Source organism: Siniperca chuatsi, linkage group LG6 (genome assembly GCF_020085105.1).
Source record: "Siniperca chuatsi isolate FFG_IHB_CAS linkage group LG6, ASM2008510v1, whole genome shotgun sequence".
In the NCBI taxonomy this organism is placed as follows: Eukaryota; Metazoa; Chordata; class Actinopteri; order Centrarchiformes; family Sinipercidae; genus Siniperca; species Siniperca chuatsi.
In genome coordinates this window covers 25,905,769-25,918,772 of record NC_058047.1, presented here as the reverse complement: position 1 = coordinate 25,918,772, position 13,004 = coordinate 25,905,769, and the positions used below count along the sequence as shown (strand labels likewise).

At 43.4% G+C, this 13,004-nt stretch overlaps 1 protein-coding gene across 8 annotated transcripts in view; it reads left to right on the top strand.

Moving 5' to 3' along the window:
• The window catches only part of crocc2 (ciliary rootlet coiled-coil, rootletin family member 2), a 33,987-nt gene extending 20,991 nt beyond the window's left edge, over positions 1–12,996 (top strand). For 6 of the 8 annotated variants that reach the window (XM_044199204.1, XM_044199207.1, XM_044199210.1 and 3 more), the window contains 19 exons: positions 1,689–1,882; positions 2,380–2,507; positions 2,831–3,021; positions 3,129–3,308; positions 3,633–3,767; positions 3,858–4,001; positions 6,203–6,441; positions 6,559–6,718; positions 6,813–6,980; positions 7,350–7,734; positions 7,821–7,942; positions 8,152–8,272; positions 8,361–8,524; positions 8,609–9,049; positions 9,689–9,838; positions 9,924–10,124; positions 11,209–11,340; positions 11,980–12,159; positions 12,269–12,996. In XM_044199204.1, the coding sequence (XP_044055139.1) occupies positions 1,689–1,882; positions 2,380–2,507; positions 2,831–3,021; positions 3,129–3,308; positions 3,633–3,767; positions 3,858–4,001; positions 6,203–6,441; positions 6,559–6,718; positions 6,813–6,980; positions 7,350–7,734; positions 7,821–7,942; positions 8,152–8,272; positions 8,361–8,524; positions 8,609–9,049; positions 9,689–9,838; positions 9,924–10,124; positions 11,209–11,340; positions 11,980–12,159; positions 12,269–12,352 (3,519 nt within the window). In that variant the 3' untranslated portion in view covers positions 12,353–12,996. The remainder of the gene's footprint in view (positions 1–1,688; positions 1,883–2,379; positions 2,508–2,830; positions 3,022–3,128; positions 3,309–3,632; positions 3,768–3,857; positions 4,002–6,202; positions 6,442–6,558; positions 6,719–6,812; positions 6,981–7,349; positions 7,735–7,820; positions 7,943–8,151; positions 8,273–8,360; positions 8,525–8,608; positions 9,050–9,688; positions 9,839–9,923; positions 10,125–11,208; positions 11,341–11,979; positions 12,160–12,268) is intronic. The other 2 variants (XM_044199209.1, XM_044199208.1) reach the window with 1 other exon arrangement.
• The last annotated feature ends 8 nt before the right edge of the window (positions 12,997–13,004 follow it).

Here is a 13,004-nt window from a genome sequence, read left to right as displayed (position 1 = left end):
TATAATATCCAGTGGGGGCTAGTGAAAGTCCCAATAAATTAACACCTAAAGTATTCCCATTCTTCCCTCAGCAGATCCAGATTTCCCTATTTTGTCCGCTAAAGAATGAAAAGAATCTTCTCTTGTTTTGTTATCTGTTCTGAATGTGAAACTAGAATATCCGTGTTCATCTCAGCTAGAATATAACAAACTTAAACAATTTGACAAATTCCATCCAAACATTTTCAGATAGCTTATCTGTAAAAATAAATCATCCGTGTATAAAACAAACTCTGGAGTGTCCTCCATGGCACTAAGCTCATGTTTCATCCCCTTATTGGGCACTACTCACATCCATAACATTGGTGTAATTCATCCACTTTAATATTTACCTAAGGAGAGGCTAAAAGATTTCATGTGCTAATATTTATAGAGTTCATTTTAGTTTGGTTGAAAATCAAATTACAGTGATTGTTGCTTTTCAAACAATCCGTTACAGTGAAATATTAGAAGTTGTGGGGGCCCATTATAGACTCAACCATTGTGTGATGGTGTGTTAGTAACTGGCCCTAAAGGCACAGTATATCAGTGAAATAATATTTCTTAGATCTTACAGTTTATAGTAAACATTTTTTCTGTTTCAGAATAGAGCTTTATCATTGTTAGATTCAAGCAAGGAGAATGATCCATAAAGGAACTTCAGGAAGTCACTGCCCAGGCCAAAAAATAGTTCCAGCCCGTGACCCCTTGTAAAACGACAACATTTTGTTTTTACACTTCGGTTTTTGTACAGAGTAAACAAACAAGATATAACGTGTTATTTTATTAGGTTTACAGATCCTGATCCGTGGATTTGCCTATGGACAGAGCCAGGCTAGCTGTTTCCCCATGCTTCCAGTCTTAATGCTAAGATAAGTTAATCGACTCCTGGGTCTAGCTTCATATTTAACACTAAGACATGAAAGTGGCATCAATCATGTCATCTAACTCTTGGCAAGAAGGCAAATAATATTTCCCAAAATGTTACAATAGTCCTTTAAATCACACTGAAATCCGTTAATGGTCAGTGCCTCAAGTAATTTTTTACTCTGACCTTTTAAGCCATGTGCAAATCTATCATGTTTGCGTGTAAGTGTAATTTCCATTGTAAATGACCTTCTGATTCAGTGAATTTGATGAATCCCAGGATATAAAAATCAGCAAGTTACCGATTAACATATACCTAGTTCATTGTTTTTGTTGCTAGATATAGGTCCTGTGATGTGTCATAGTGATTTAAGTGGGAACTTTTTTTTTGCTTCAGGCGGTGCATTTGTTATGGCCCTGCAGTTCCTATACACTGTCATGAATCACTGTTTGTTTAATTTATGCTTCATAACAGCAAAAAAAAAAGGGGTATGTAGAGTTCAATATTAGTACAGCAAATGTCGCTGCACAAAATGTTGAGGTTGGGTGGGTCATTCTCAATCCAACAGATACACATTACCGACCATAACGTAACGTAGGAGTTCCTTCTGCTGCTTATACTCCTACTCGTGAACAATGTGTTCCACAGTTAAGACAATACAGCCATGAAGTGTGTATGCTATAGTTTGATGCATATAATGATTTGCTGTATGGCCTTTATTTTGTCTGCTTGAAGCAGTATAAAAATAAGTATAAATTAATTGCTTGATGGCATTTTTTTATTTGTGTGTGTTGGTCTCCAGGTCAACAGGCAGATGCAGAGTGTGTCAGAGGAGCTGTGTGCGTGCAGGAAGGAGCTTGAGACACAGACCACAGCCCTAAAGAGAGCTACCCATGACAGGGAGGAGCTGGCCAAGGACAAGGCTGCTCTGGATGTCAAGCTAAACTCCGCTGACCGAAAGGCCTGTGGTCTCACGCAGGAGCTGGTTGCACTTAGGTCTGAGTGTGTTTGTGTATGTGTGTGTGTATTTGTTTGTGTGGTCTGACCTCTAAAATGTTTTGGACCAATTTCAGACTTAAAACCAGTTTTCCCAGTTGCATTTAGCACAAGCTAGAGTAAATTGTTTCTGTCTTTATTGGTTAGGGTTGGGGTTAGGCATGTATCAGTTATGGTTATGGTTAAGAGTGTAAGGAATGAATGTAAGTCAGTACAGTCTCCTCAAAAGCATCATAAACAACCAAGTGTGTGTGTGTGTGTGTGTGTGTTTGTTTAAGTCAGACCAACTGCCAATGTGTATTTAAGGTCATTTTGACTTTTTAAGCAAATTTTACTTTCAAAAGCACAGCCAGTCACATGTAACAAGAGTCTTTAAGTAACGTGGTTTTATTTGGAAACTATGCTCATGATGGATCATTGGATTTTATGACCATCTACACCTAGTGGTTCAAAGGTCTTTTTTTCAGAGCTCAACCCACTTTACCGCTGTGTTCCAGAGCAGAGAAGGAGTCCCTGGAGACGGCTCTGTTTGAAAGCCAGGAGCTTGCCTTGTCTCTGGAGGCCGAGTACACCAGGATGGAGGGAGAGAGGCGTGGTGTGCTTCTGGCTAACGAGGCCTTGACGCGTGAGTAGCCCCCTTCCTCAGAGACCCCACTGTCCTCCGTGCCAAGCCCCCTGGCCATGAAGCTTTTCCAACAGCCCACTAGAGATCCATATTTCAGCTGTGAGCTCTGCAACAGCTGGGCTGCGGGATCACTGGAGCTGCTTTCTCAGCTGACCAGGGTCCCACCACTCCACTAAAACTCACATGATCAGATAAGTGGTGTTAAGCTAGCATGTTCCACATAAAGACATGACTGAGTAGCCCCTATACTGTAAATAAAACTCTAAATCAAGTCTTGCTGATCCTGAGTGTCTCCATCTAATAATTTGGTGGGATTTTTATAGAGATTGGATACATCTGTCCAGGTGATGGTGCTCGGATGCGTGTGGATGCTGAACGCCAGTTTGCACAAGCTGCACAAGAGCGGAGTAAGTTGGAAGAGAAGCTGGCCCAAGTGCAGAGGAATGCCCTGCTGACCCTGAACAACAAAGAGCAAATTCACAGAGAGCAGCTCGAAGCTGAACGCCGGCAAAAGGTACAATAAGACTTGCACAGTTATGTTGGCTTGACAAAATTTAAATCAGATAGATGCTTTCGCTATCTATTAACTAATCGGGAGTGTATGTGTTTGGTGGTTGACAGGAACAGCAGTGTGCGGCGCTGACGGTTCAGCGGGAGCAGGCTGAGGAGCAGCTACGGAGACAGTGTGAGGAGCTGCGTGTGCACAGCCATAGGGAGCTGCAGCAGGTGCAAGAGGAGCTGGCCAGGCTGCAGCAGGACTTCAACCAAAGCCTCCTGCAGGCTGAGAGTGAAAAGCAGCAGGTGTGTGAGATGGTCTTCATAGGTTTATTACGGTTTTCTAGATTGTTTATGAACCTTAAAATGTTGTATTTTAGGGTAACCCAAGGGTTAGAGAATTGTCTCATAACCACAACATCCCCAGTTCTGTCTTCACAGTTGACAGCGTGTGTCAATCAAAAGCCATAGATCCTGCCAGTATCCTCATGTGAAACGCCACGTCCATTCCTTGTCCCTCAGTGAAAGTGTATCCAAGCACTGTAGATTCTGTATGTCCAAGTCCCCATGGCCAAACTTTTTGTGAGCTACATTATAAATAACCCTGACCTCGCAGTCTGCTGTGACCAGGCTTTGTCCCAGAAGGAGGTGGAGAAGGCTGCCCTCACGGAGAAGCTAGCAGCCCTGCAGCAGGACCTAGCCACGGCCGGCATGGAGCTTGAGCACATGCAGAGGGAGGCATTTAGCAAACAGGAGCAGGATAAGGTAAAATATGGCATATGGGGTCGTATTGGCTCTGGTTCTTGTTCTTTACATAGAACTCAGCTAATCATTTTGTGTACCTCTATGTTCCAGAATGCAATGGCTGTCCTTCAGTCTGAGCTGCAGGACTTGCAAACTCAATTTGAAGAGTCTTTGAAATCTCATGAGAATGCCAAGAAGAGTCTAACTGATCAGGTCAGAGAGTTCAACCAACAGAGAGAACATACACAAGAGGAGGTGAGAACCAGTTTTGTTCTACCTTTTCTTTTTAACATAAACATCACGCTTGTCTCTTCAGTCTCCAGTGTAAAATAATATATGTTGCAATGATGACTCATATAGGATTAATGTCAATCTTAAGTGAATGTTAGGATGTTGAATGGACATGGAAATATAAAGCAAATCATAGCCTGTAGGGTGGATGTCACCAGAGGTGGTTTGTACAGTAGGGTCATAGAAATATATAGGAAATTATAAGCTTGTTTGGCTTGGCATAGGATGGGAGACCACAGATCTGGCTCTAGTGTAAGGGGGGAGTTTGCACCAATTACTACCAGTGTGAGGGAGAGCCATTTACCATAGGCCGCTGTTGACATTGGCCACGGAGCTTTACTAGCATCAGGGTGCCATCAGGTGCAGAGTGCGCAGGGCCAAATCCTACAAGGAGAGGTGGTGTCCACTCTTAAGACTCCCGCTCAGCATTCGCTCTTTGTGTCTTTTTCCTGTCAAGTCCAGTGGAGGAAAATTTTGTTCCATTGACCTTAATATAAACACAAAAGCGCAATTAGAGACTATAATTTTGGCCCAGTGACATACCTCTCTGAGCCAAATGAGAGCCGTAAATCTCATCTCTAGGGGTTGCTTGAGGTCAGGATTCCAGGCGCAGGGTCGCTGGGCGTTTTAGTGAAATAACAAGCTCACAGTCACCTCATTAAGATGTAACTGCAGAGTTGTAAGGGCCTCACCATGCCTTGATTTAAAAGCCTGGTTTCCCTGGAAAAGGGGTTTGTTTATCTGTGTGGGACTTTTTGGTTTCAATAAAAAAGCAAAAATGTGGATCATCCTGTCTTCCCTCTGTCTCCTTAGTCTTGTCAAAGTATATTGAATGAGGTTGTGTGGAGCCAGAGCAAAAGAGTTTTGAGGTTTGGACAGCCCTCCCTACCATATATCAAGTCAAGCTTCAGCGACACTGTCATATTTGGCCAGCACCCCTGCTCGTTTCCTTGTTTGATTATTTTCACTTATCCAATCTCAAGATTCTCATGTAAGACAGTGACAAAGCAGGAGTGAGAGTGTGTGACATAGAGCTAGTGAGCATGAAAGAGGAAGAATGCAAGGGGAGAGGGGGAGAACGAGAGGGGGGAGGATATGGTCCCTGGTACCATAATATGAAATCAAAGTTTGAGTTAACCCCTTGTGTAAATAAGCCAGTGGGGGAGTGTTTATTTTCTCCCTTGCAGCAGCGAGAGACTGGCTCCACTGGGACTCCAGGTCCCCCTCTTCCATCCACATAACACAACACTGCTGCCCTCATATTCTCTGCCCTTCTCCTCTGCTTAACCCCCCCTGCCAAAAACAAAATCTGATAAAATAAAGTATAATTGGCCAGATCAGCACTGGCTTGTTTTTTCTCACATTAGAGTTTATGAGAAAGAACCATCTTGTGTGGCCTCTGAACATAACACTCCTCCTCCTTATCCTGCTCCTCATCCTCCGTCCCCCCCCCCCCTTCCACCTCCTCCTCCACCACCTCCGGGAGGGGCTGCTGTTCATCATGTTGCTCTCTGTGGATTCTTTAAACTGCAAGCCACAGTAAGGAGATGGGGAGAGACAGCACCTGGCTACAGGCCCAACTGGCTGTTATCCATGCCCAGATAAGCTGTGTCCTCCCTATTTCTCTCGCTACGCACAACATGTTGCCATAACAGAATGTAGGTCATACAGTATATTGAGATTGTGCACATAGCACTTAAAATAGGAGATGTTGAGGTTTAGCTTTCAAATAACGAAGCTCTAATGCATTATCTGATCCAAAATCAGTCTTACGGTATGCTGGAGTATTTTTTCCTGTTTGATTCTGATGATTATATACATGTGTTTTAGCACATGATGTACTATAGGTAACAGCTTAATATTAGTTTTTGATGAATTTTGAGAATATAAAGACTTTGGTGTGTGTTGGGTTATTGAATTTATAATGAAAACAGACAGTTCAAGGGTAAGTCCTTATTAACTCTTTAATAAACTCTTCTAATTGGAATTTATATCACCAAATAAATTCTGGATTGGGTAGACATGACAACCAATCAAGAAACCAGGAACAAGAAAAGTATTTCTAGATGGGAGTTTATCTATTAACGTCATGAATATGAGGTTTACTGTTCATAAGACGTCATTGACATGTCATGCCTTTCATTCTCCATGATCTGGACATGAAGTTAGAGGGCCTTCGTCGGAAGCTGCAGGAGGCAGAGGATGGACTTATTAAAGGGCAAAGGGAGCTGATTGAGGCTCACAGAGAGCTCCAGGAGTGTGCACAGGATCGGGACAAGCAACGAAAAGAAGCCCTGGACCTGAGAAGGCTCTTGGGTGACGAGACCAGAGAGAAAGAGGCCATCCAAACCTCTAACCAGGAGCTAAGAGCTTTCATCAAGAGAGCAGAGAGTGACAACAGCAGGTACAGCTGTCAAATGGAACTGCAGATTTCCTGTAAATTCAGTAGCTGTGATCATCTAACAGCAATGGATATATTTGATGTTTTCTGTTATGTTAACTTTAAACATACCTTGACTAGTTTGAGAAGAGCTGTGGAGGAGAAGGAGCAGAAAGTGGCCGTCTTAGAGGAATGTAGGAGTTCGATGCACCAAGAGGCAACCACTCTACGGAGCAGTATGAGAGAGCTGGAGAAGTCGCGCCTGCAGGCACGCAGAGAGCTGCAGGAGCTGCGCAGACAGGTGAAAGATTATTGAGGTAACTGCTGCTTTCCATCTGATTTATTTTAAATAAAGGATTACCTTCAAGTTGTATGTGCTATGTTAACATGAGCAGATAAAGGTCCTTGAAGGCGAGAACAGCCGTCAGAAACAGGAGCTGCGAGAGTTGCAGGCCCGGGTGTGTCAGGAGGAGCAGAAGGAGGAGGAGGCACGTCGCGAGGCTTTCACTCTCAAACAGAGAGTGCTGGAGTGCGAGGCTGGCAGAGAAGCAGCGCTGAATGAGGTAGAAGGCCTCCGGTTATTAGTCTGTTAACAGCATGCTAGAGCAAACACTCCACCTTTGCATACATACTTGAAGAATACCTGCCATACTCATGCAGAGACAGAGAACATGAACCATAACATAACACACGATTGTTATTGTACCTCTTAACCTCTTATGATACAGTTTGGAAAGTATTTTCTGAAAGCCTGTCAGTGAACTTGACAAGCTTGTCATCTCAAAGCACTAACTTTACCTTTACTAAAAGCACCCCAGTTGTGACCTGTTTACCATGTATGACATAATCCACCACAGTATATAATAAACACATGCATGACTAGTAGAGAAAAATAGATTTGTCTTGTGACTCTGTTCTGTGTGTTTGTGCAGGTTGCAGGTCTGCAGCGCCGTGTGGTGGAACTGGAGACAGCGGAGCATCGGAACCGAGAGCTGCTGCAGGAAAGAGAGGCTTATCAGCAGCAGTGTGACCAGAGGCACAGTGAAACCACGGCCCAGCTGGGGGAAGCACTAGAAGACGCCAGGATCCAGGTCAAGGAACTCTCTGTGCAGGTTGGCCTTGCTGAAAGCAAGGTCCAGGGCCTGGAAGAGCAGCTGGGCATGGGCAATGCCAAACGCAGGGACCTGGAGCTCAAGTTGGCGGAGTTGTATTCAGCGCTGCGCCGCACTGTTGGCACCAGCCGTACAAGGCTTTCAGGCACTCCTGGGTCCCGTAGACGGTCTCCCTCTCCCTGGAGAAACCACCTGCAAGTAAAAGGTGTGGTCATGCAATTTCAAAATGAGGTGACATGATGCAATTTTTTGCTACAAGCAGATACATTAATGAGTATTTTTTCTGGTAAGGGGGAGACGGTGTAACAGACGGATCTGTGTTGTCCTTGTCTCGTGGTGAAGATGAAAAACTGGATGTGGACACAGCCCTACGGGAATTCCAGCAGGAACTCAGGGACACACAGAGAGACAGGGTATATTTGAACTTCTTAATAACTGAATAAAGGCTCAGGGACACAAACCTCAAACTCTGAATGAGTGGGATTGTTGACCTAAAGTTGGTTTTGCTTTTCAGACCAGAAGAGAACAGTTCAACAATCTAAACAAATTAAATTGAATTCACTTATTAAATTTTTAGTATTTAGACATTTTTGAATCTCATAAACATGTCTTCTTTCTTCAGGATGAAGCCAAGGTTCAGATAGTTAGTCTGAGTCAGCAAGTGACAGAGCTCCAAGGCAGCCAGGATAAGTCAGCAACCCAGCTCCTACAACTACAGAAGGCCTTAAAGCAGTCAGAGCAGGGTAAGAAAACCAGTGGATCCTACAAACACAGTAAATATCAGTTATTAATTCAGTTTAGACATACAGAATATTTGACATATTCTTCCAGGAAAAAAAGAGATGGCAGAAGGATTGCACGAGGCGCATACGTCCCTTTCCCTGCAGGAAGAAGTAGTACGTCGTACAGAGAAGGAGAAGAGAAACCTTGAGGAGGAGGTAGCTCAATTCAGGACTAGTCTGCAAGCTGCTGAGGCTGAGTCCAGGGCACTGCAAGTATGTAAAAGGCAAAGAGATAGATATTAACTAAAACAGCATACAGCATATTCAGTGACAACTCCTGTGCCAATTGCTCCACAGGACAAGTTGGAGCTCTTGCAGGGCTTAGAATGTCGTGGAAATGTAGAACAACGGAAGCTGAAGGAGTCTCTGGAAGCAGCAGAGAACAGGGCGAGCCGTCTGGAGCTCTCCCAACGCACCCTTGAAGGTGAGCTACAGAGGGCCCAGCTCAGGGCAGCAGAGCTGGATGCAGAGGCAGGGGCATTGCAGGAAAGACTGACGGAGCTGAGGAGGAAGCTGGGTGAGAGTGAAGACCGATGTGCAGCGCTGAGGGTCAGTGAGGAAAGGTTGGCCACGTCACTGGCTCGAGCTGAGCAGTATGAGAGCCAGCTGAGAGAACAGATCCACAAATTGTCAAACACCCTCAGTGACAACAGGACCAGCAGCGGGGCCCTGCAGGAGCAGATGACACAGCTGCAGAGGGCTCTGACTGCCAGTGAGCTGGACCGAAGACTGCTGCAGGTACAGTGTATCACCTAATCGTCCTCAATACAGGATAAGGTAACAAGATAGATGCTGGTAGATAGAAGTGGTACATGAACAAGCTACAGAAATTTATTTTAAGAAATGTCTTAATTTCTGTAACAAAACAAGTGATATGCACTGTGTATTTTTAATTTATAAGCTTTTCTTCTCCAGCCATGCTTCCAATGCTGTGCTTTGATTTACAGTACAGCTATGTAACCTTCTCAGCTCCAGACTGAGCATTTTTTATTTACATTTGCTGCAGTGGTTTTCCTGAAGGACCTCAAAGACTGAGCAATAAAATGCTCAGGCAAGCTCATTAATTCTCTAAGAGCTTCTCAGGAGAGCTTTCCGGTCTTAGTTTGGGACAGCACTTTAAAGATACTGAGCAAACAAAAACATGACATGCTTGGTATAAATCTCTTGATTTTCTCAAAAGCTGTCAGGTCATTGCAGTTAAAAGCGAGAAAAACAAAGTCTTGCCTGCAACTTTCAACAGTTTGTCAAGAACTTTAAAAGAGACAGAATATAGAGGAAGGTGAGAAATACAGGTTCAGTAACCTAAGTGCAAAATCATGTTTTGATTAAACTGAGTGGCTCATTGTATAGTGTGTATCAACATGTGTGTGCCCATAGGAACGTCTGGATAAAACACGAGATGCCCTTTCAGAGAGTAAGAGGCTTAGCCACAAACTAACAGAGCAGACCCAGAACCTTCAAAGAGTTCATGAGGACTTAGAGTTTAAAAATTCTGAGCTGGAGAAACATAACAGGACACTGAAGGAGGTGAGTCACACTGAGGTTAAAGTACAAATAATGTTACAAAGGTTGAAGCTCCATTTTGATGTATGGATGATTGACTCTGTCCCAGAGCCTGAAGCAACAGCAGGAAGTTGAACTGCAGGCCCAGGAGAGCTCCCAGCAGCTCCAGCGAGAGAAGGAGGAACTCCAGGACAAGGTCACCAATCTTCAGAGCTCTTTGCAAAAGCTACAGAGTGAGAGAGCAGAGATGGGGAGGGTGCTGACACGCCTTGGTAAAGACAAGTCAGCACTCAGAAAGACACTGGAGAAGGTGAGCTGACCTTTCTGCTGCAGCAAACTTTAGGAATTGTTTGACATTTTGTAAAATAAGTTTGTTCTCTTTCTTTCCAAGAGTTAGATGAGAAGATCGATATCGCCCTCATGTCTGTGTGGTAAATATGAAGCTACTGCCAGCAGCCTGATAGCTTAGCTTAGCATAAAATTGCAACAGGGAAACAGCCAGCATATTTCCCAAATATTAAAACTATTCCTTTATCCCTAATCTTTAGGATTAGTTCAGCTAAGCGTGTCTTGTCTTGTTGGAACATGGACTACTATAAAATACAATGACGAAATCTGCAGTGGTTTAATATTGCACTTCCATAAAGTTGGGGGACTTAGCAGAGACAGATGAAAAAAGTCAATGCACTAGTTATATATTGTAAAAACAATACATAAGTAAGAAGTTATAAAAATACAAACTTTGCTTTGATACTGACCTTGAGAAGCTGCTTCATAATGTTACAGCTAAAACAGTAGAGGCATGATCCCCCTTTTGTTGGACCCCAGAACATTAAACAGCTTTTGGTCAGGAGACCTGAAAAGTCTTGGTGCTGAATATGAGGTGAAAGATTTGAAATATATAAGGGAGCCAAACCACAGAGGGATTTAAAATGTAATTAAAAGCATCTTAAAGTCAATTCTAAAACTGCTGGAAGCCCATGTACATATAGAAGCCAGGGCTGAAGTAATATGTGTTTAGTGTTGGTCAGAAGCCTTGCTGCCACATTCTGGACCAAGTGAAGACGTGCAGTTGCCGAAGCATTAAGGCACATAAATGGGCAGTTAGATTAAATAAAGCAGGAGTTAATTTGAATAATTTTCAGTTGTATGATTTTTAGTTTTATGCTGTCGTTTGTCATTTGTCTAATATTGTTTGTTCCATTTTCCACATATTCATCTCCTTTGTCACACATTCTTCAAGTGATCTTGAAGTGATGGAAACATGTAGGTGGACTGTGAGAACCAAGAGGCTCTGTGCTTGGCTTCTGCTACACGCATTACAGGAAGGCACATGAGTGCAGAACAATCATGGTAAAGTCGTTCACATTATGTCACCCTCGTGTTGTTGTCAGGTGGAGATGGAGAGGCTGAGGAGGGAGGAGGAGGCAGCGTCGGCAGCCAGAGAGAGGGAGCAGTTGGGGCAGACAGTGCGCAGCCTGGAGCAGGAGCTGGCTGAAAAGCAGGATGAGGTGCAGACTGTGCAGGTGAGAGGCTGCTGGATTATAGCCAGGGATGGGGCAGGGGTCACACTGTGGGGACAGGGTGAATGATTTGGAACGGGCCCCTACAGATATAACATGTACATGAACAATGTGTGTTTACTGTCACTACCGAAATATTAATAATATTAATGAGAAGTACAGAACAATGAATTACTCTTTGCCAAACCATGCCAGCCAAGCAATAACCTAAGGTAAAATCAAATGTTGCAGATTGAGGAATAACATTTATAAGCAAACAGCTCCACATCAGATATTATATAGACAGTTTCAGTGAGTGCAATGACAAGTTGCATTTGAACGGCAGTAGCATATCAGTCATAATTCTCAAAGGGAAACTGCTACTGTTACAATGTAGTTTAATTTTAGAGAGGTTTTTTTGATTGTTTACGCCTATCAAGAAAGGCTGCCTTCCACCAACATCTGTTTTCTAGTTGGCCAACTTGCTAAGGTAAGAACCCCGGTGAGCCAGGGGTCATGACCTCGGTAACCCCAGGGTTAGAGAACCTCTGTGTCCCCCTTCTGCTCAACCACTGATTACAGCAACAGACAATGACATAAAAAAATCCTGACCTTATTTTTTCTCTATTTTCAATTATATAAACTCATGTGAACTGTCTTCAGGCCCAGATCTCGCAGTTGGAGCACTGTCATGCACAGCGCCTCCTGGAGGTGACAGCCCGCCATCACCAGGAGTTGGATTTCGAGACGGATCGTCTGAGAGACAGTCAGCTCCAAGCAGAGCGGGCCTTGGAGACCAGGGAGAAGGCCCATCGTCAGAGGGTCAAATGCCTGGAGGAACAGGTGTTTTAATTCCAAGTGTGGATCATTTTTTGAGAAGGTCTTTCTTTTGTACTACAGGTTTATGACTGTGTTTTTGTGTTTGTCTACCTGCCTTCTAATTTTTTCATAGGTGCTGACTCTGAAAGAGCAGCTAGATCAGGAGACAAGAAGACGACAGACCTATTTCAATCAGATGCTACAACCTGGTGTGTAGGCAGAGACCCCGCAGTGACGTATGTAGCACCTCTGGCTCCCTCATTCACTGTTCCTCTGGCAGCTTCCCAACAGCATTATGTGACAAGCTACATCCACATTTGGAAGCACACGCACACACAAACACACTCCTAAGGCGTTTGCTCCCACCCATGCACATGTGCACACCGGATTACATTAATCTGCAGGAAAACTCAACAACAACAAACAATGAGTGTTTTGTTTATAAGTGGACTGGATGTGCCAAATTGTTTTAAGGATTTCCTCTGGCTCGCTACAGTTGGCGTTTCTAAGTCTGTTTATGCTGTGTCATTTTTTTAGGAAACAATGTGATGAACAGTTTCCTTGGTTGGTGCTTTATTCTACTCTTATAATTGCTTGTATACTCATTTGTCATATTGATCATGTACCAATTTTATATGTCATAATCAGTGTATCCTAATGAGAATATATATCCAAATATTTACAATAATTGTTTGCAGATTTTCCTGGTGCTGTGACTTATTAGTGTTTTAGGCTGTCATAAAGATTCTATAGTGTAACTCATTTATTTTATTATGTATTGTATTTGACTCAGTCAATAGTAGTGTGTGCAAAACGATTGTTTTTAATAAACTGGGTGTATCAGAGCACAATTATACAAGATGTTGAGT